Raw genomic sequence first — 23,113 nt, forward strand, 5'->3', positions numbered from 1 at the left:
TATATCTGTATCTAATTTCTTAAATTTTCGAAATTTTAAGTGTTACCTGTTTAAACCAATATTCTCAATTTGTGAGTTATGATAATAAGTATGAATCCTTTAAGAAATCTCACTCGAAGAGGATTTTATATTACAAAAAGAATTTTAGTGATTTCAAAAATGTCAATGTCACATCAAAAATTGTAAGTACTAATACAGAAAACTATAAATATTCTCACAAATATAAATTATTAATTAAATTAGTTTAATAAAAGAATTATGATGAAATAAAGCATATATATATATATATAACACATATTTATTGTTTTAAGACAAGACGACGAAACTGTGAGAGAAGTATAAAATTATTATAATATATTATCTACCTATAAAGTTATTATATAAAATTTTAATTATTTAAAATTTTTAGCTGTATAAAATTAACAGTAACACATTAATTTATATGATTAGTTTCTGATTATAAATATTATAAATAGTTAATTTTTATTATTTTTTTAGCTTATTCAAGACAAGCTATTATTTAGAATATTCTATGTAATGGTTGAAGTAACTGTACGCCTAAATAGTACTGCCCTGTTTATATAATAATCATTGTAAAATATAAATAAATTTTTAACTATTTTTATTTAAATAAAATTATTACTATGATCTGCCCCAAGAAACAATAAGGACATTAAAATATGCAAGATTTATATCCCAAAAAATTTAAATGTATGATTATGTTTTATATTTTTTATTGGGCTTCAAGTATAAATTCACACTTCCTGTATTACAGGAATCCTCATTAAGACTAGATAAGCGCAATCGCCACCGGGGCCCTAATTAATTCAAATTTATGGACAATCTAAGCCCCCGTATCAACGTCATCAGTTGTCAAAGCCCGTTATTAATGCGTCTAATTAATCGTGCCTAATTACATTAAAAACGGAACGCGCGTCTTTACGATCGCGGACCCCTAATTGGTGACGATTTCGGGTGAAATGGCGAGGGAGTCGTGACGATCGTAAAAGCAGGTGAAAGAGGTGCGTGGATCAGCGGGAATGGCCCTCGATCGTCTGATAAGATCGTCTTTCCTGGTCCTGGTCGTTATCTGATGTTGGGCGGTGGCACGCGAATATCTCTAAAGAACTAATGGACTCGGAAGACTTTTTTTATAAGGGCTGGTGGTACTATCGAACAGTCAGATCTTTGTAGTTTGCCTTTTTTTGAAAATATGTAAGATCGCAAGACAGATAGATTTTCATGGAAATCGATAGTATGTAAATAATGATACATCTCAATTATGCTTTGAAAGGTTGTTAATAATAAGAAATCAGGGATTGTTGGAAATCATTATGGATAGTTCCAAAAACAAGGTCTTCTTAAACAATCGAAACCAGTAGTGGCTATTATTGAATTGGATATCAGTACCTACAATGTTTATTGTGTATTCTATTATCGTTATGTCTTCTATGCAACTGGTTCATTTAATTTCATTCTTTAAAAAATTGCGTACCCTTTTACTAGAATATATTGTTTATTATAATTATTTAATAATTAGTCGAAGTCAAACTGTAAGAAAAATTATAATTCAATGTTTACAAGACCGAGAGAAACAAGAGGAGATGGCTAAAAGTTTACGGCTAAATAAGTAGATCACTTTCCGTATTATGAAACAATTTAGAGAAATTACGAAATAATTTGTCTGATTACGATAAACTTGAAAGAAAATTGCTAACTGGATATTTTGAATATCAAAAAACAATCAAATTTTATCGTCAACTGAATTCAATGACTGTGAGAAGATTTGTGGATGGAGATGCGTTTGACCCCAGAGCTACAAGAAAGAAATTTTAACTTGCTTAGAATAATCTTCATTGTACCACAGAAAAGTGGAAACGAGTCCAAATTTAATTTATAAAGAAATATATTCTTCTTACCTCTTACGGGGATACAATGAAACATGGTGATCGTTCAGTTACGCTATGAGCATGAAATCAATCCAAGCACAAATGGAAAATTGTAACGGATTGGTTAAAAAACCAAAGCATATATGTTTTGCTTACCATTCCCAATCTCCAGACATCCATCCTATAGACAATATGGGGGATCACGTTTATAATTCAATTCAACTTAACAATTTTACAAATTTAAATCACAACACACATCACAACAATCCTAGAAGTTTGAAGGAATGAAAATGTCGTATATTTGGAGAATGGTCGAGTCTATGCTACGGAGATCAAATTTATAAAACAGGATATATACGAAATATTAATGTCAACTTAAATAACGCAGATTTATTCATTAAAAATTTTTTTCTAAATTAAAATTGCTATATTTATGTCTAGTTCAATTCAGAAAAATATATGAAACATTTTATAGAATAAGAATATAGTAGTTTTTATAATACTTTATAAAGCAACATTAGTAAATTAATATTATTTTAACAGTTCACATAAAATAAAAGAGTTATGAATGAAATATTTAACACTTTAAAAAATTGCTATAATAATGACCACTACTATATGTCCAAAAGTCGGACATATTAGAAAAAGTATGTAAAATTCGTGTGGTCATTGATTTCTCTTATTTTATCTTTAAATTTTTAATTAAAAGAAAATTTTCATGAAAAAGACAAATAAAATAAAACAAAATTTATTTAGTTAAAATATACACAACTTAATAAATTTATTTATATTATCGAATATTTATTATGAATATCGGAATTTTTTAGAACCCTAGAAATTTATTGATATGGGTATATTAATTTATTAACGATATGGGTATATTAATTTATCGTTTTCATTTTAAAACATAGATAATTTAGGATAAAATAAATTAAAGTAGAAGGAAATTTAAAAATAACACATCAACCACAAAAATATTGAAGTATTTTATTCACTTTATTTTGATATCTTATATGCAAGCTTAGCTTCAATGAAGCATCTCTATTAGACATTATTTTTTCTACATAAATAAAAATAATCAAAATTATAATAAATAAATAAATAACTTAATGTTAAAACAATTTTTCACATATCAAGTACATAAATATGAATATGTTTAATAAATAAATGTTTTGATATAAATTTCAATATAATGAATTAACTATAGGCAACACATGGTACACTGGAGAGTTGTCAAGCTGACAAGTTGTGAATGACAAGTTGTTAACCTGACCTAACCTCAAAGTTGATAATTGTCATTTCATTCTCAAAATCGAAATTTTCAGTGTTTGTTAGAAAATTAAGTTTTTTAAATTCACGTTAATTTCCATTATACTTAATTAAATAGAAACTACTCTGCAGATACGAAATGGAAATCGATAAATCACAATTTGTATTGCCGAACGAACAGCCGGTGGTTGCTCTAGAGGTGCAATCTGCATTTTCCTGCTTAACGGATAAGGAGAAAATGTATGCTCATTATTTGAGCAAAGCTTCATGGGTTGGCGGCTTAATAACACTTCTACAGACCAGTCCTGAGTCTGGACCTATTTTTGTGATGCTGCACAAACTTTTTTCTGCCCAGTCACCGAATGATTTTAAACAATTGGCCCTGAGTAATGGGTTCTCTGAAGATGAAATTACCGCTCTGTTTGTGTACGCCGCTGGTGTCTTCAGCAATTCTGGAAATTATAAGGTAATGAGAATTTTAGTTTTGTTTTAAAATGTAATGGGGTCACTTTTAGGGGTTCGGAGATACCAAATTTATTCCCAATTTAGAGAAAGATAGAATGGAGGGATTACTAAAGCTGAGCGCGAATTGGTCCGAATTAGAATCTTTATGGAATGAATATAAAGATAGGATATATCATTTGTCCAAGGATACCCTCAGTTTGGGGTATAATAACCAAGGACTGACAACATATTTATCCAAAAATGTCACACCTGAAGATAATGAAAAAGTTATAAAGTGGCTCAAGGATCAAAACATGGAAGCATATAATACAAGACTTTTCAAAACTGAAGTTAATGGTCAAGTAAGTAATGAAATTTTAATTCAAGGATAACACTATTTTTGTATAAATTACACATGCTATAAATTACATCAATATAGTAATTTGTTAGATGCTGTTTATATTCTCTAGAGCCAAAATTAATTTCTAAATCTGTTTAAAGGAGATAAAACGTTTATTTATTTATTAATCATGTGATGGAATACATTATTATACAATATAATTCTTCAGATAATAACAATTCATGTAAATTTTATGGTTTTTGATGTTTTAATCGAGACTTCCTGGCATTCCGAAAATTTTCAATTTAGATTCGGCGCTTAAAGTAATATCTCCGTCGTTTTTAAGATAAAAATATTATATGCCGTCACGGAGACCTTATCCTGTATAAATTTTATGAGTATAAATTTTATCAGTAAAGAATCAATTATGTGAAAAATCCAGTAATCAGTATTAAAAATGTTGGAGTTAAATTAGGAACTTTATAATTTTTTAAAGTTTTATTGAATTAATTTATTTATAGACGTGCTATGAAATTCGTCAAGCCGCCGAGAAGATTGCGGAAATGAAAGTGGCAACTATTGATAATATTATCTACAAACTTACCAGCGGTGACTATTCGCCACTTCTTGGTAGAGTGGCATACCATTTGAATCAAGCAAAAAAATATTGTGATAATGACACTGAATATGAAATGCTGACCCACTACTCTCAGTCCTTCAAAAATGGATCTTTAGCTGATCACAAAACAGGATCCAAATATTGGATTGAAGACAAATCACCAGCAATTGAAACCTACATTGGTTTCATAGAAACTTACAGGGACCCAGCAGGAAGTCGTGGCGAATTCGAAGGTTTTGTGGCAGCTGTGAACCGAGAAATGTCGGCTAAATTCAGTGTTCTGGTATCAAAAGCTGAAAATTTCCTTACCTTGTTGCCGTGGCCCAGGCAGTATGAAAAGGACGCGTTCCTGAAACCTGATTTCACATCACTGGATGTGATTACCTTTGCCGGCAGTGGAATTCCTGCTGGCATTAATATACCAAACTGTAAGTAATAGTAGCTGTTAAGTAAAAGTATATATTACGTTTAGGTGGTTTATAATTGTTTTTTAAAGGTAAGCTACAATTAACGTAAAATTTAATTAATAATAAGTTTTGCCACTTTGTGCAACAAGTGAGTTAAACTGAATTTCAAAATAAAATGTCAGTTTTTCAATATTTTATTTTGTGACTTCAGATGACGATATTAGACAGACCATTGGCTTTAAAAATGTGTCTTTGGGGAACGTAATCCCAGCTAGTTATCAAATGTCGCAAACACCCTTCCTTAGTGAAGAAGACGCTGAAGTTCTACGTAAATGGAGAGTTCCTGCATTTGAGTTACAAGTAAATTTAAATTGATTTCACGTAATTATAATATTTTATTTTATATTTTCTAGGTTGGTCTTCACGAATTATTGGGTCACGGTTCGGGCAAACTGTTCTTTAAACAACGAAACGGTTCATGTAACTTCCCTGAAGATGTAATTGATCCCACAACAGGTAAAGCACCTGCTTCGTGGTACGAAACTGGCGACACATTTGATGCTTGCTTTGGTCCTCTCAGCTCAACATATGAGGAATGTCGTGCTGAAGCAGTCGGACTCTATCTTAGCTTGAATGAAGATGTACTCAAAATCTTTGGTCACGAGGGCGAACAAGCTGAAGATGTTATCTATGCGAATTGGCTTTCCCTGGTTTATGCTGGAGCTGGTAGAGCCATGGAATTGTATGAACCCGGTAGAGGATGGCTACAGGCACATGCTCAAGTAAGTGATCAAAGTGCCAAATAATCTTCACAATTGAATCTTATATATTTGTTTCAATCACTCAAGTAGTGTACAACTATTATTTAATTCTGTTGTCCTTTTAGGCTCGATTCGTACTGGCGAGAGTCCTGATCGAAGCCGGAGTTGCACAAATTACTCAGCCTAAAGAGGACGATATTTTAGTGAGTTTAGACCGTTCTAAACTGAAAACTGTTGGTAAAAAAGCCATAGGCGATTTTCTATTAAAATTGCAAATTTTCAAATCGACTGCTAACGTTAAAGCTGCCCGGGAACTTTACAATGAATATGCTGATGTGCCTGAATTTTGGCTGAAATTGAGGTCAATTGTGTTAGCCCACAAACAGCCCAGGAAGATGTTTGTGCAACCGAATACAATTTTAGCGAATGAAACTGTCGAATTGAAAGTTTATGAACCAACCTTAGAAGGATTATTACAATCTTGGGTGGATAGGTTCCAACAACCATCACTGTACGAAAATTTAATTGATTTAACCAATAAAGATAGGGATCATTTTAAATAATTTTTATCATTTATATTACTTTTTATGTAAAAAACTGTATTTTATATATTTTACCGTTTTTAGCCGAAATACAGAAAAATTAAATATATATATATATATATATACATATATATTAATAGTGATCTACTGCATTGTTTTAAATTTTTGTTATTTTGCATTTTAGTTTATTTAGCCCATTCTTTACATAAAACTTTTATATACATGCCATATTTGTATTGCTTTCCACATTTTTTTAAATAAATTATTCATATTATACATTGTTTTATTTAAACAAAGCAGGAGTTATAAAACCCAATAAATGACACGGGTATAAAATCAATTATTATTATATAATATTATTTTATAATATTTAATTAAAATCATCAAAAACATTTTATTATAATTAATAGATTCATGTATCTAAAAATTAAAGAACTAAAATTTTTGAACATATTATTAGATTCGACTAAACCACGTGAGTATATTTTCTACTCAGCACGTTTTCGCATATTTGTCGACATTGTCTGAACCTGAGGTCAAACATTTAAATTAATAAAACTACTTTGCTTGGCTATCAAAGTTCACGACATGGAAGATTAAGAAAAAACAAGTATTTGTGTGTGTGTGTGTGTGTGTGTTTAATGGCATATTACATTGGGTTAATAAGTTTAATCCAATAAAAAACAAATGAACCGTCATAAATTTTAATTTATTTTCTATATGTTTATCACAATAAAGAATTATAAGAGAAAACAATAATATAAAATGATAACATATTACGTTTTTCTCTTTTTATTTTTTTATTTAAATGACACAAGTTTTAAAAGTAACAAGTCGTACTGAAAACTTATCCGCATATTTTTAAATTTTAATCAAAGGAAAAGTTAATGTGATAGCAATTGTAAAAGAAATATCTCATATTAAAAGTAATTTTTTTGTAGATTTTTTTTAATTATATTCATTAAAAAATAGATAATAAATACGCATGTTAGAAAACGACCTTCTAAAAGACATTGAATTTCAAAAATTAGACAGTAGTAATAAATTTTGAGTGTAGCAACCTTTAACCTGATGTTAGAAAATTACTATTTTCTTATTTTGATTGGGCAATTACTGTTGCATGCAGACAGTGATGATTAATTTTTATTATCTGCATGAAATCGTAAGTAATTGCTATATATTTGAATTGTTTGGTGTTCAAACCTAATCCATCCGTAATGAGATTCATTTTCAATTGTCATTTAATTCATGTTTATATGATATAAGCGCATGGTATTACCCAAACACTTCATTTAACTTTACCATGTTGTTGTTACTAGTTGCGGTATGTGTGAATCAAGTGTATAGTGCAAATATTTTATATACCAACCCTTTACCATCACCCAGCCATCATATCTGGAATCTCGCATTAACAAAAGGATTAATAGCCAAAGGACATAATGTTACACTGTTAGAACCTGGAGCAAAAGAATCAGAAACAGAATTGTACCATCCAATTGACTTAGAAGGTATGCGTAGTGATTGTCCATTATCTGAATAAATAACATTTTCTTTTTAGAGTTAGAATTGGTCGTTGAAGATATCGCCGAAGTGGCTAAACAAAGTTTTAGTGATAAAGTTGAATTTTTCTTTTCTATGGTTAATAGTATTTGCAAAGATGTATACCGATCGAATAAAATTGATGAAATTATCAGAAATAAAAACAGATATAAGTTTGACATGCTTATCATAGATTTAACTATATTTCCGTGCATGTTGCCCTTGATTCAAGAATTTGATAAACTCCCTGTTGTAGGAGTTTCAGCATTTCTGCTGCCGCCAGAATTGTCGCATATTTTTGGAAATAATCTGTATCCAGCTTATCTTCCGCATTATTATTTGACCGCTTCTGATAATATGGACTTTTATACTAGATTACAAAACTTTTTAGTTACTTATTACGTGGAATATATATATGAATCTAACATACCCCATTACGAGAATATGGCCCGGCAAAAGTTTGGAAATCATATTCGTCCATTTAAAGAATTATTGAAGAAAGTTTCCTTATTATTAAGTAACACAAACCCTATTTTTGACTATCCCCAACCTCTACCACCCACCATAATTCCTGTGGGCGGATTACATGCCAGACCAGGTAAAAAATTACCCAAGGTAAGTTACGTTTTATTGTTGATGATGAAGTTGAAAACGAAAATTTTAGGATTTACAAGAACTGATGGATAAAAGTACAAACGGTGTAATAGTATTTTCTTTAGGGACTAATATTAAGTCTGAGAAACTTGATGTTCATAAAAGAAAAATTATTCTAGATGCTTTTGCACAACTTAATGAAATAGTAATCTGGAAATTTGAGAAGGAATTGCTTGATCTACCAAAGAATGTTTTTGTCCGAAAATGGTTACCTCAAAATGACGTTATAGGTAAATATTTACTGATGAATTTTCAAAAGCTTCACCTTTAAGTGATGATCACTTCACTAATTTTTTTTAATCTTGACAGCAGAATAGTTTTTTAAACAAAATTTAATGAGACAGGCATGTAAAACGTGTACAACAATTATAATATAATAAAAAAATTGCTTTACAGCACACCCAAATGTAAAACTTTTTATCGGCCACGGGGGAGCTCTGAGCACCCAGGAAGCTTTTTATCACGGCGTACCAATAATAGGAATACCATTTTTTGTCGATCAACACATTAATGTACAAACTTTTTCTGAGAGGAAAAGAGGCTTAAGGTTGGATATTAATTCCATAACGACAGAAAACTTGGTTGAAACTATACGTGAAGCAATCAACAATCCACTGTATGAACCTAAAACATTTAATAATGCGTTTAATTAACTGTTTGCCTTGTAGATATCGAAGAAATGTACAAGATATATCTAGACGATTCAAGGATTTACCAACAACTTCTCTAGATTCAGCAGTATTTTGGATAGAGTACGTTCTAAAACATAATGGAACATCATTTCTTGATGTTAGAGCCCGTTCAATGAATTTTCTTCAGTATACGTCTTTAGATGTAATATTATTTTTAATTCTTTTGTCCCTTGGAGGAGTCCTTCTTTTATATTTGATCTCCAAACACTTTTTATTTAACCATAAATATAAAGTGAAAAGAGAATAATATAAAACGGATCCTTGAAACTAAATAAATTTTAAAAAACATGTATCACAAAATTATTATTGTAGATTATTTGTATTATTTTATAAATAATATATCAACACAATAATAATTATTTATGACCAAAAAAAATTTAAGGAACTGTTACTACTAAATTTATGTTTATACGAAATTATGAAAAAATTTTAAATGTATGTACTATTATTAATTATAATGTTATAGGGAATTTAAAAAAAAATCAACCATTAAATTAAAAATACGTTTTAAAGAAACTTTATCTTTAAAATAACTTCAATTTTAATTTTTGTAATTTTTTTGAACTTGAGGTTTTTCTAGGGAAAGACTGTCTTTAGAATTCGAAAATGTTTTTTTAAAGTTTGACTTAGTTTTCACAAAAAAGTAATATTTATGCAAATTGCACTATATGAAATCACATATAGTTATGAAAAATTTAATGAAAAACTACAATTTATAACATGATTTAGTTTCAGTTACAATACAAAATAAGAAAAATGTATGAAATGAGACTGTATACAGGAAAATGACCATATATATCTTATTAGAGGTACATTCTTACAGACTAATATGTATCATTAAGCATTCCAAATCCGGGTTTACTAAATGTAAACATTTTCGAATTCTACATAAAAATTAAAAATTCTATCAAGTTCATATCCATATTTTTTCTTCAAAACTAGAGTAATCAGTAATTACTCATCATGACAATATAGTCATAAATAAAAATATTTATGATTAATTAGTAATGGCATTAACTTGGTGGAAATATTTATGTTGTTTACATATATTGACAATTCCAGAAATATTTCAACGTATTTCTTATTTTTAAAATTCATAGTAATAAGTATTGACCGACTAAAAATTATTTATGAATCTATCGTAACGAATTAACTGACCATGATCTACACCTGTAATATAATATTCAGATTTTACCTCATCATTTTTTCCACTGTAGATTATAGTAAAAATAATTTAAAGGCGGCTGACATAAATTTGGAGGTACAGAATATTCATATTCCTTTTAAATTTAACTACCACATAACTATTCCTTATCATATTAAAGTTGCTGTGGACAGACACATACATATAAACTGATAACCAAATGAAAAAAAAAATGATTTCATTTTTGTCATGTCTATGTTTTGTGTTTATGGTGATTTTTCTCAGAAAATAAAGATAAATAAATTTTTCATGGAATGTTATAAAGAAGAATATAATATTTAAACACATTCCTGAATGAATTAAATATTATGTATATTAACACACTATAGGCGGGTAGCAAAATGATCCAAACTAAGTTGTTGAAATATAACAACAAATAAGAGATAATTCTTTCAGTTCCGTATGTAAACCAATAGAGTAAAATTATCTCACCTCGCTTTTAAAGTAAGTACATTCGTGGCAAAACTGTGCACATTTGATGAAACATGGTAACAGTTAATTGGTTCATTAAGTGTTAATCTGTTAAAACAAGGACAACGTTACATTTCTTGCTCCATTTGTTACATTACTTTATTGCCTTTCTGTTACAAATAAATTTGTAAAATAAATAAAACAATGTTAATAATTTAGATATGATTTATTCGTACATTACCAGAATATACATACAATAATGAAAATAATTTAAAATATTATCTACATCATGCAGATACTTTAGAATACAATATATACATAAACTATCACTTGTACAAAAAATAGATTACAAAAAGTACTTTAGTAATTTACAAAAATATGAATTTAGTATTATGAGGGGGGCCTCGCCCAAGTATAAACATACCCATCCTGACATGCTGTTATAATACAATCAGGTCTGAAATCTATCGCGGTCAAACGTTCATGAGCAATTTTTTTACACACCAAAGGCTCCAAAATAGGACATTCATCAAGTCTGGGACATGCAGGCGTTCCTACCAATTGCAATGGGTCTGGTCTTCTTTTCACTCTGGGTCTCGGAGGTGCCAAGTTGTCTTCAGGCAACTCCCACAAACAAATTTGAGTATCATGTCCAACAGATCCTATTCTATAACAAGATTCAGCTTCCAAAAACCAGTCAAAAGCTACTGCAGATACCCATGACCGATGTCCTTGTGCCCTGGCCACCACTCGTTTTTGTTCCATGGAGTACACAGTCACTAAGTCATCTTCACCACCCACAGCCACAAGTTGCCCATCCCCTGACCATGCAACACATAACAATCCACCAAAATACGATCTAGCAGTTCCTAATAACTCCATACTATCATACTGAAACACTCTTAATAGTCCATCCTGAGAGACTACAGCCAATTGAGAGCCAACAGGGCTAAAAGCTAAATCATTTATTGCAGCTCCTGTTCCCAGTAGCCACCTGAATAATGGATTTCTAGTAGATTTGGTTTTACATGTGTTCACTGTGAAACCTTCTCCAGACTTAAAAGGTTGATAATGTGGGGCCGCTGATCCACATGGTAGTTCCTCATTATAAACATAAAATTGTCCTGAGGCATGGGCAGCAAGAAACAATGATTTACTACCAGGGACCCACCTTAAACACGTCACTCTACTCTTGTCTATCAACCGTTCTTCATTAAAAAGTTTAGTTAATTCCTTCTTAATTGGATCTATTAGCTGAATTTGTCCTGTACTAAATCCAATCAACAAATTTACAGCATCGACAGTTGCAGAATGGCTATTAAAATCATGACAAGTCGGATTAGTACCTTTGTACATTCTTTTTTCTAAAGGTTTACTTAAATCAGCTGCTTTCTTGATACCTTTGTACACATACACATACAGTTCCCTGGCATGATTAAAACATATTCTTTCACTTTGATCTGGCAGGGTAACTAGAGACACTTTAACTTGAGGTGGAGTTTGTCCTTGGGGCTGATAATTTACTCTGTTTGGCCTGGAATATTCACTAAGAGTCATGAGTCGGTATGTACCCTCTCTAGTGACAAATTGAGTCTTCACATCTCCCGGTTCACCAAGCGGTCTTTCCAAAGGCCTGTCGCCAGCTTCCAAAAGGGACTGATTGCACAACGAATCCTGTCTTGCCATCTTGGGCCCCAATATCAAAGAGCTCATTACATTTAAAAGATTCGAATTACATAGTAACGAATACTCATACACCCTGTCAGATGATAAAAATTGCATTCATACAACTATAATTACATTTTATTCTTTTGTTAATTAACTTTTTTGATAAATACATTAATTAATGACATTTGAGGTTAGATCGTATTTTGTTTTCTGATAAGATAATTTTGCTCGGCCGACTGGGACAAACTTTGACAGATCAGAGTGAGATCGACAATTCATTTATTACATAAGCCAGACAAGGATGGTTATATATGCAGCTTTGATACTGTAAACATGTGCAATCACTTTCCAAGTCCACCAACCATATAAGAGAGAAAGTTCAACTTTACTAGATATTTAAAATAAAACTTGAAACACATTATTGTATATTTTCCCAAAAATAGAAAGGACAAAACAATTTTTCAAAATTGTTAATGATTAATCGTAATTTTTATAAGTCACCTGTACGAAAATATAACTTTAAGGTTATATTTGTGTGCAACTAGAATTGTAAACCATGTATAAATATAATTTTTCTGAAGAATCAAAGGAAGAACTTCATAATTTTATGAAATCTGCTCAAATGCAAAAGAATAACAAGTTTTGTGACTTCAGTGAATATAAATCTTGGAAAAAAGCGTGTCCAATTGTATGATTTTTGTATTTAATAGTTAAGGAGTCACATTATGATAACTTTTAGGAATTAAATATTGAAAATATATCACTACTCTCAGAAAAATCTATGGATGTGATTGAGCTCGACAGTGATAGTGATTTGCCACTAAGTGTCCCTAGAAACAATTTTGTTTTTGTGCAGCAAGAAGAAATAAACAAAGATCAATTGGCAGCCGATGACCTTGTATATGTGATCAAGGAAAATTTAGAATCATACAAAGAATTGCCCAAAACTGTTACAAATGAAATACTTGTTACAGATATGCAAAAACTAGAACAAACATATCAAATTTTATTAAAAGAGTTAAATTTAGAAAATGTGATCTGTCTTGGAGAGTCACTAGAAAATTCAAGTTGTAATGAAGACATTATTTCCATGTACATTCAAATTTTATTTCTGGAAAAGGTAAGCTGCTCAATAGTAAAGTATTATAATGTATTAACTGATAATATTTATAGTTGAAACTAGAGTATTCTGATAGAGTATTACCTTTTTTGGTGCAAGTCTCTGAAAAATATAGCACAACTTTTGAAAACAACATGACAAAAATTTTAATGAGCGAGTCTGATGGGAGTATAAAAGTTTTGCTACAGTATGTTTCAAATTTAAACTCTAGTACTAAAGCCAATATTTTAAGGTAATAACTTATAAAAACACATGTGCATAACTAAAGTATTTATTTTTTAGGTTGTTTTTAAATGTATGTGATAATTTATGTGAAAATTACATAATTGTAATAGATTCATTGTTAAATAGTGAAGTAGAGTTCAATACATTAAACAAATTGATAGAACTCATGTCCAAACAAGTAAATGACTTTTTAAAGGATAAATTATTTGGAAAACTGTTACTAAATGTTTTACAATACTTGGGCAAAAATATATTACTTGTTGAAAACCCATTAAAACACATAATTGTAAAACATTCCTCAATTTGGAAAATTAAAATTCAAAAATTGTTTAAAACTAGTTTAGAAGAGAATATGATATTATCCCAGAGTTTTAGATGAAGTAAAAGAATATTTTATTAAAGTGTATTGTATAAAAAATATGAACAAAGGCACTCATTTAGTTTTATTGGTCGTCCTACTAATAGAAGATGCTATTTCCATAAACCTAGTATCAAGTAAATCATTGGTATCTTTTAAAGACATTAATAAACTGAAACAAATAACATGGACATGGAACTTTATTTGAAGTATCAATATACGTTTTACAAATATTTCTTGACACAGAATTGAAGCAGCATCCAGTTGCAGCATGAACTACTTAATAAAGATCAATTTGCAGCTAATGACTTTGTATATGTGATCAAGGAAAATTTAGAATCATACAAAGAATTATCAAAAACAGTATTAAATGAAATAACTGTTGCATATATGCAAAAATTAGAAGAAAGACACTAAATTATATCAATACTTAAATTTAGAAAACTTGATCTGTCTTTGAAAATCATTAAAATTTTCAACTTCTAATGAAGACATTATTCTCAGGTACATTCAAATTCTACTTCTGGAAAAGGTAAACTTACTTAATAGTAAACAATCACAGTGATATCTAATAATATTTAAGGTTGAAACTATAACACTGATAGTTTTGCGTTTTTAGGGCAAATTTCTGTAAAATATTGCAAAACTTTTAAAATCGATAAATCTTTTGATGAACGAGTCTGATGGAAGTATAAAAATGTTTCTACAGTATATTTCAAATTAAAACTTTAGTCCTAAAGCCAATATTTTGAGGTAATAACTTATAAAAAGACATGCATAACTAAATGATTTATTTTTTAAATTGTTTTGAGATGTATGTGATAAACATTGTTGATACTTTAAACAAATTATAAGAACTTATACCCAAACAATTTAATGATTATTTTGAAAAATGATACTAAATGTTTCACAATACTTAGGTAAAAATATATTTCTTGTTGAATCCACTAAAACACATAATTTTGAAGAATTCCTCAATTTGGAAAATTAAAATTCAACAATTATTTAAAACTAGTTTAAAAGATGATGTTGTCCCACCCAGAGTTTAGGTGAAGTAAAACAATATTTTATTAAAATGTATTTTATAAAAAAATATAAACAAAGGCACTCATTTAATAGTTTTATTAGCTGTTCTACTAATAGAAGAAACTCCTTCCATAAATCTAGTACGAAAAAGAACATTGGCATTGTTGAACATCCCATCTTTTAAGGACACAATAATAAACTGAAACAAAATGACATCAATATGATTGAATATTATTAAAATATAGCTATTACCTGGGATTTGTTGAAGTGTGATTTCAACATTTTGCCAATATTTTGTGTGTGAGACAGATCTAAAGCAGCATCCACTTCGTCCAAAATATACAAAGGAGCGGGCTTAAACAGCAACATCGCCAGAATAAGAGATAAAGCAGCTAACGATCGTTGACCTCCGCTCAATTCAGTTAAACTTTCTTTCCATACATCACCAAGTGACACTTTAATTTCCATACCTTGTAATATGGTTTTACCCTGCGGCGCTACGAGTTTTGCATTTGCGCCAGGTAGCAAGATGCTGAAAATAGAGCCAAAATCTCTTGAAACCTGTTCATGTGCTAGTCGAAGTGACTGCTTCTTTTTCTCGTCAAGATCCTTGAGTACAGTTAACAACTTTTTTTTGTCCGTTTCAACGATGGAATATTTCCGTTTTAAATCATTGTACTATTGCAAAAACATTTGTTTTTAAATTCCGTAAACACACATGTTTAAATAATTTAAATTTACTCACTTTTTTCTCTTCATGATCAAATAATGCCTGTGCTTTCGCGTTGATAGTACGCATTAATTTTTGTTTCCTTTCTTGTGCATGTTTTATCCTCCGTTCCAGCTCCCTTCCTTCATGATCACTCATTCCCTCAGCTTCCTTTCTAAACCTGGAATTGTCTTTAATTTGTTTCGAGAGTTCATGTTGCTACAAAAAATTGTGGTTTAATGTGATTTACACACTCATTGAGTTCTCATACCTTCTCTGTTAACATAACTTTTTCTTTTTCTAATTTTGTGATTTCTATTTCATACTTTTTAGCCTCAAGTTTCATTTCTTGCGCCTTAGCCGCTAATTTCTCTTTTTGTTTAACTTTATGTTGCATTTGTTTGTTTTGTTCAGCTAAAATCTTTGCACCTTTTTCTAGCTCATTTTTCAATTCCTTCATAGTCTCCTTTATTTTATTAAAATTTTCAATTTCTTCCTCATGTTTCTGTGTTAGAGTTTTTATGTTCTCCTCTGTAATTTGTATTTGTTCTTTACTACTTTCAACAGATTTTTCCAACTCGCCGATATCTAAATTCAAAGTCTCATAATCTACTTCCCGTTGCTTCCATTTGTTTGAACTAATCTCTGCTTTAGTCTTTAACGCTTTCATTTCCGCTTCAGCTTCTTTAAGCATCCTATCCCTACAACCTGTTGAGTCTTTCATTTTGGCTTCCAGTTCTTTAGCCTTTTTATTAGCAATCTCTTCTGCTTCTTTGCATTCTTTCGTCTTTATTTTGAGCTCATCTGTAAATAATATTTTGGTTAATGGAGATATTTGAAATATCAGTATACATGTATACAGTACCAATTTGCTTTTTGAGATTCTCATATTCTTGTTGCTGTCTATGATATGTTGAATTCATAACTCTCTCTTCCAACAGATTTACTTCGTGTAATCTTAATTCTAGTACGTTCTTGACGGACATGAATTGTTCTTCAAATTTTGCCATATAACGATAATTCGTCTCAACCGTGTTGAGTTCTTGTTCTCGTTCAAATAATTCTCTCTATAAAAAATAATTTTGCTCAATTTCAACAATTTTGTTTTTAAAATTGAAATGTTTACCTCACATTCTTGAATTTCTTTTAAAAGAAGTAACAATGAACCGCCACGACGGCGGGCGCCTCCACTCAATGTACCCGACGGATCAGTGATATCTCCATCCAATGTAACACAACGCTTTCTTATGCGAGGGTCAAAAGTGATCCGTTTGGCCACATTTATGTCTTTGCAAACAAACACGTTACCGAATACATATTCCATGGCTGGTTGCAAATAAGGGTCGTAATCAATAAGTGAAATTGCCGGCTGACAGTTTTCACGGCCCACTAGGTCTTGAGCCAGTTCAACAATACGATGATTCATCTTCTTTCCCTGGATTTTATTTAATGGAATGAAAGTAGTGCGCGATTTTAGTTGGCCGCGTTGGAGAAGGGCTCTACTTGTTTGGTCGTCGTTTACCACCACGTTGAACAACTAAGAAATACAATTTTAATAAACCAAACTTTCTTTAATTTAGGTTTTTTAATAATATGTAATTTTTTTCATTAACAAAATAAAATATTCAGAAATTATGTTTCATACCCTTCCTCCTGCGACGGTCTCAAGTGCAGTTGTATGAATGGATTCTCTGCATCGAAACAGATTGCATACTACTCCACTTACTAAATCTTTATTAAAGTTTCTATCAGGGAGACTATAGTTAAAACGAGTGTGAGGATACTGATCCTCGAAGTTCTCGACGCGATCTTTCAATTGCTTGCATTTTTGATGAAGCATACGCCTGTTGTCAGACAGTTGCTGCATTTTACTAGGGTCAAAATTTATTTTCGACTTTTGCTGTTCTAGTGCCTAAAACAAATGTAAAATCTCTTTTAAAACAGTATCTTCCAAAATTTACAAACTTAAATAATATGAATTATTCATTAGTAATTTAATAATTACCTCCACTTCTTTTTGCATTTGTTGCAGAACAACCTGATCGTTGTTATGATCCTGGGTAGTAGAAGAAAGAACCTTCTCTTTCTTAGCAACTTCATTTTGGCAAAACGTTAGCTGCATCTGCGCCTGCTTACTCTCAGTGCTGGCCTGCGCAGCCGCTTGTTTTGCATTAATAAGCTGCTCCTGTAAAGTCTCTGCCTCTCCAGCATCATTTATCTCCATACCGGAGGACAGGGCTTCAAATTTGCGCTGTGAAAGAAGATATGCTTCAGTATCGCGGGTGTAGTTCTCTTTAAGAGTTTCAAATACCGACTGTAAATTGTCCTTTTCTTGTTGTTTCACCTCGAGGCTATTTGAATCTTGTTGAATACTCTGTAAATAAGTATTTTTATTTTAACCAGTTTGTCTGACAGTTTATGGTATATTAAAAATTATATTTCTTAAAACCCTACACCAATTTTGTCTGCTTAACCTTAAATTACTACCTTTTCTAATTGTTTTATTTTATTCTTTTCCATCTTAATATTATTTAGAATATCTTTCACAGTAACTTCCGATTTGGTAAACATTTTTGTCTGTGAATCATATTCGGTGTTAAGTTGTTTCAGTTTGTCAGATATTTCCTGAAAGTCAAATAGTAAATTAATTTCATAAAATTCACATTAATTTGATTTCTTACATTTTTACCAGATGCATGATACTCTGCCACTGCTTGTTCAATAGCACGAATGGCCGCCTCATTTTCTATAATTAATCTTTCGATTTCTTCCTTTTTCTCGTTTTCAATACTTAGATTTTCGTTCACCTTGATACCTGCCCTCTTTGTAGAGAAGTATTTCCATATTATAAACAATGCTAACATATGCTCCAGTTCTCTTTCGACTCTTTTGTATTCTAAGTATTGCGATCTTTCTTCACGTAATTTTTCAAGTTTTGGTGATACTTCTTCTTTTAAGATCTATATTAGGAGCAAACAAACTAAGTAAATAAATATGTTCATTATTACTTAAGAATTAGAAATACTAGTTTTACTACTCTATTTTTTTAAATTTCAAATATAGACAAATACAAAAGAAAGAACTGACAGACTTGGTGGAAAATCCATCTTAATATGTTTTTCAAATTGAATATTTAACAATGAAAGTTCACAACACATTTTTATTTGTGGTTCAGAGAAAGATTTTTCAACGATAAATTACTAATTTACTTACATTATCTAATTCAAACAGTTTAACACGTTTCTTATTACAAAATTCGAAAATGCTTCATAAAAGTATTGTTTGCATCTACTTTTTAACATTTTTTAAAATCGTTTTAGTCTGATTCAGTTTTTGAACATTTTTTAGCATATACTCATAATACGTGTTTAAAAACGGTCAGGAACAAGATAAAGCATTGAAGTCTTAACCAATCTCTCACAATTTTGGACTTGTGTTTGGGATCGTTTTCACGTTGAAACATATCCCTGTACATAAGTCAGTCTAAGGGGGGCTACTTTTTGTGTAGCTTTATCCATGTTCAACATAAGCAGAACCTGCACTTTTTATAAATTAATTTAAGACCCGTCACTAAAAACTACTCGTCTGGGATCAAATGGATCCACAAACAAGCTTCTCAGTCCTTCAACTAATTAGTTAAACAAATCCCATTACCTCCAAGTTGGCTTTAACGTTCGTTGACGATAAGATTGGATTATTTTTTAAACATTCAAATATCGATCGATTTCAAATGTTTCGAAAAATAATACGGGGAAGGATTGACTTATTTAGCGTAAACTCTTAGCCATCCATTCTTGTTTCTTTCAGTCTTGGTAACGCTGAATTATAATTTTTCTTACAGTTTCACTTTGTTCAATGAATAAACAAGCAGGAAACCGTTAGTAAATATTCAATTACAATTCACAGTGAGCAATGAAAAATCATACAGTATTGACATAATTTTATTCAATGAAAAATAAAATTAAATTTAAAAAAAATGACCATTTTCATAGCAGATACAACAATAACAGAAAAACAATATTAAATTATATTTAATTAAATTAAATTTAAATAAATTAATTCAAGCAGTATACCTCATATTTGTAATCTATTTGTAAATAAGTTCTTATAACATGGACCCTATTTTATTTGAAAATAGAAAGTTTCCCTGTATAATTAAACTTTAGAATATTTAATGGAATATTTTAAACATTAATTCAATTTTAGTTGGCTTATGCTAAACAAAAATTGAACTTTTTTTCTGTAAAATATGCGAAATATTAAAATTCAAATATATTCGAAACATTGTGGTACCATAAATTAAAATGAAAACACAAGTACAAAACTTTTTACTTTTAACAAATCCTTTCTCTTCAATTACTATTACCAACACATGTTTATTCCACCACAGACAGGCAGATAAAATTGAAATACACCAACGTCCACAATTCTAGACGAATTTTACAATAATACGTCGGTGGTTAAAAGTACTAATTTTTCCACTTTTTTTATTTTTTTATTTCAAATACATTCAAATATAAGTAATTCAAACTAAAAAAAAAAAAAACTAAAAACTTGATGGAAGTTGCATCTTGGTATGTTTTTCAAACATAATTATTAACAACAACAAACCACAAGAGTTTTATTTATGATTCAGGGAATAGGTTTTCAATTATAAATTAACAATTTACTTACATTATCTAATTCCAATAATTTGGCATCTTTCTTTTCAATTAACCTTATTGCAGCCTGCCTTTTAATTTCAAACATTCTAGTGCCAGCAGCTTCTTCAACCATACCTAAAATCTGCCAAATGTATTAAAAACTTCTATACCTTCCAACCTGTTTCAACTCACTTCTGGTGGTTTCATATTCAAAACTTTGGTAACTTTTCCTTGCATAATTAAAAAATGAGGGTTATTTACGTTCAGTTGTACAGCACAAAACAGATCCTGAACTTTCTTATTGGGTACGTTCGTACCGTTTATCATGTACTTATTTTTCCCGCCCATTACAATCTGTCTTGTTACAACAATTTCGTTAAAATCCTCGAAGCCAGGCGGACATTGTGCAGGATTTGTGTTATCGAATGCGATAGAGACTGTGGCCTTGTGTATTCCTGCCTGGCCGCTTTTGAAAATTAATTCTTGAAGGCTGTGAGCTCTTACCTTTTAGAAGATTTAGGTTAGATTTTTCAAAACACTTACAAAATAACATCTTACGTGAGCCAAATTGGTGATGCCGAGTAGGAAGCATATCGCATCTAGAATATTTGATTTACCGCTTCCATTTAAACCGGTGATCGCGTTAAACGAAGGGTCGAATCCCGATATTTCCGTTCGGTGTCCGTAGGATTTAAATCCTTCCAAAATAATAGACTTTATGTACATGTTACAACATTTAATTCACCATATAATATTTTATAAGCTTCAAAGTACTCAACGAAAGAAGTATACTTTTATTTATGTTTGCACACAACGATGACCGTTTTTAAACTGTTTAAAAACAGCTATCAATTTAAAACGTCTGGTATTAAAGGAAACTGTATTATCGATTTTTCTCTTCGCATGATGCTTGAGCGCGCTGGTTCAAGCCGAAGGATAGAGATCAATTATAAATAACTACTTATTTCAGTAATTGACTAAAGTAATTTGAATTACCGCAACTCGTCAATATGACTAATGGTTATTTGACTTAACCTTCATAAGATTGATTTAAATCACCAAATAGCCGGTTTTCATACGTCTCTTTTATCATCAGTCGTACGGTACTATCGCATGCATAAGTGGTTTGCCACTTTATTAACGTTGTCACCGATGTTGTATATCTTTGTTGTCATCAAAGTTTGGGTGTGTTATACTGTTCTACTCAGTGTAGCCATTCAGCAAACCAGGTTTTTCGGGTCTAAGACGATTTTGGAGTGCTCGTTTTCGTTCAGCACGTTCGGTTTCCGAAGCGAAACGCGACTGCCGTGGATACGCATGCTGTTTTTAGTATTAGTTTTTTCCAATTTTATATTTACCTGCAAAGCGTTTTAAATAATATTTGCGGTCGGCATTATTTGACGAACTTGCATTATTAGGATAAAATTTTGGAGTCGGTGTGAATATAGTACATTTTTGTTTCAATATAATTATGAAATTAATAATATAACTACAATTATAAAATAAACAATGATAATAATGTAATAAACAATCAATATTTATTTATGGCTAAATTAATTGTAAAAATATATTATATAATTATTAAAATAATCTTATACAATAAAATTATTCTGAGAGAAATACTATGATTTTGTTTCAAACACAAATGTGTTAATTAACTACCCGTTTTGTTAATATTAATATTGTTCACCTTACAAATTGTTCATTAAATTCTTAATTATTTAATACAAATGTATATTTAATCTATCTATTAAAAATAATTATATAGTTATAGAATAAGTAAAGGTAAAAATTAACAATATATTTGTAGGAACATTATTGCAGATATCATATTATGCGTTTTTAGGACTATAAAAAAGGACAAACATTTATTTTATATCTAAAGTGTGGAAAATAATATTCAATTATAAAATTACTGATAAATCTTAAACATTGGTACTTTTTAGAATAAATTTGGTATAGATTTTATTAATTCCACAGCACGACTCGTTCAATAATAATCATAATAACAATTTAGTTCAGATTAATGAAAACCAAAAGAGTAATTTTCTCTGTTCTTTGACTGTTTTAATAAAGAATCATTTTATAACTTGAAATAATTTACTCTTATTATAGAGGAAATGGAATACATAAAGGTAAAATTATAATATTTTACAATATTTTATTTTACTGATGGAATATTCTCCGTATAGCCCTTGATTTAGCAAGCTTTTAAACGCTTGTTTTGAAAGTACTATGTTGGGGTAAGATGGCAAAGTGCTTTGAAAATTGGTTCACATAAAAAAATGTGTCAATCTTCATGGAAAATATTTTGAAAAACAAGAAACAATGAAATTTTGTTCATATACGTGTATCTCGAAACTGATCGAACATCCAAATGTATCTTCTGTCAGTCTTAGCTATCATATTTGTCCAATAGTTTAATAGTATTTCTACTTTGTTTATATTAATTGATGTATTTGTAATATAAATATTCCGAATACTACATTTGTGTACAAACTTATAATAAATATTTAATTTTACATTTGTGCTGTTTAGGTCTAAGATAGTTTTATTATTAAATTAATATATCATGTAAGACTTAGTTTTAATC

At 30.1% G+C, this 23,113-nt stretch overlaps 5 protein-coding genes across 10 annotated transcripts; 3 read left to right on the forward strand and 2 right to left on the reverse strand.

Moving 5' to 3' along the window:
- Window positions 1-17: 17 nt before the first annotated feature.
- Window positions 18-6,534, forward strand: LOC109597223 (dipeptidyl peptidase 3). Of its 2 annotated transcripts, XM_049961064.1 has the most exons (7): window positions 18-182; window positions 3,291-3,624; window positions 3,674-3,964; window positions 4,464-4,989; window positions 5,180-5,328; window positions 5,382-5,750; window positions 5,855-6,534. In XM_049961064.1, exons 1-7 carry the CDS (start codon window positions 79-81, stop codon window positions 6,290-6,292), a joined length of 2,211 nt encoding a protein of 736 aa, XP_049817021.1. In that variant the 5' UTR covers window positions 18-78; the 3' UTR covers window positions 6,293-6,534. The 2 variants fall into 2 exon arrangements, with proteins under 2 accessions (XP_049817021.1, XP_019868430.1); XM_020012871.2 differs by lacking the exon at window positions 18-182 and having other exon boundaries at window positions 3,166-3,624.
- Window positions 6,535-7,259: 725 nt separating this feature from the next.
- LOC109596967 (UDP-glycosyltransferase UGT5) lies at window positions 7,260-9,672 on the forward strand. 3 transcript variants are annotated; one of them, XM_020012581.2, is made up of 6 exons: window positions 7,260-7,433; window positions 7,658-7,779; window positions 7,830-8,425; window positions 8,475-8,694; window positions 8,861-9,080; window positions 9,133-9,672. In XM_020012581.2, the coding sequence occupies exons 1-6, from the start codon at window positions 7,426-7,428 to the stop codon at window positions 9,401-9,403; spliced, it is 1,437 nt and encodes a 478-aa protein (XP_019868140.2). In that variant the 5' UTR covers window positions 7,260-7,425; the 3' UTR covers window positions 9,404-9,672. The 3 variants fall into 3 exon arrangements, with proteins under 3 accessions (XP_019868140.2, XP_049826707.1, XP_049826706.1); XM_049970750.1 differs by having other exon boundaries at window positions 7,291-7,433; window positions 7,591-7,779; window positions 9,133-9,446; XM_049970749.1 differs by lacking the exon at window positions 7,260-7,433 and having other exon boundaries at window positions 7,496-7,779.
- Window positions 9,673-10,978: 1,306 nt separating this feature from the next.
- On the reverse strand, window positions 10,979-12,699 carry LOC109597390 (WD repeat-containing protein 20). The gene has a single exon (XM_020013067.2). It carries the CDS (start codon window positions 12,551-12,553, stop codon window positions 11,162-11,164), a length of 1,392 nt encoding a protein of 463 aa, XP_019868626.1. The 5' UTR covers window positions 12,554-12,699; the 3' UTR covers window positions 10,979-11,161.
- Window positions 12,700-12,953: 254 nt separating this feature from the next.
- Window positions 12,954-14,330, forward strand: LOC109596960 (uncharacterized). Its single transcript, XM_020012569.2, has 4 exons — window positions 12,954-13,127; window positions 13,179-13,559; window positions 13,613-13,791; window positions 13,842-14,330. Exons 1-4 carry the CDS (start codon window positions 12,996-12,998, stop codon window positions 14,161-14,163), a joined length of 1,014 nt encoding a protein of 337 aa, XP_019868128.2. The 5' UTR covers window positions 12,954-12,995; the 3' UTR covers window positions 14,164-14,330.
- Window positions 14,331-15,192: 862 nt separating this feature from the next.
- On the reverse strand, window positions 15,193-21,328 carry LOC109598387 (structural maintenance of chromosomes protein 2). Of its 3 annotated transcripts, XM_020014299.2 has the most exons (14): window positions 21,079-21,328; window positions 20,713-21,024; window positions 20,552-20,662; window positions 18,559-18,837; window positions 18,365-18,502; window positions 18,189-18,251; window positions 17,883-18,128; window positions 17,523-17,789; window positions 17,004-17,414; window positions 16,743-16,944; window positions 16,149-16,681; window positions 15,914-16,096; window positions 15,421-15,846; window positions 15,193-15,367 (listed from the first exon to the last, which is right to left on the reverse strand). In XM_020014299.2, exons 1-14 carry the CDS (start codon window positions 21,244-21,246, stop codon window positions 15,251-15,253), a joined length of 3,456 nt encoding a protein of 1,151 aa, XP_019869858.1. In that variant the 5' UTR covers window positions 21,247-21,328; the 3' UTR covers window positions 15,193-15,250. The 3 variants fall into 3 exon arrangements, with proteins under 3 accessions (XP_019869858.1, XP_019869850.1, XP_049826733.1); XM_020014291.2 differs by having other exon boundaries at window positions 17,883-18,251; XM_049970776.1 differs by lacking the exon at window positions 21,079-21,328 and having other exon boundaries at window positions 17,883-18,251; window positions 20,552-20,655; window positions 20,713-20,837.
- Between the last annotated feature and the right edge of the window lie 1,785 nt (window positions 21,329-23,113).

Source organism: Aethina tumida, chromosome 1 (assembly GCF_024364675.1).
Source record: "Aethina tumida isolate Nest 87 chromosome 1, icAetTumi1.1, whole genome shotgun sequence".
In the NCBI taxonomy this organism is placed as follows: Eukaryota; Metazoa; Arthropoda; class Insecta; order Coleoptera; family Nitidulidae; genus Aethina; species Aethina tumida.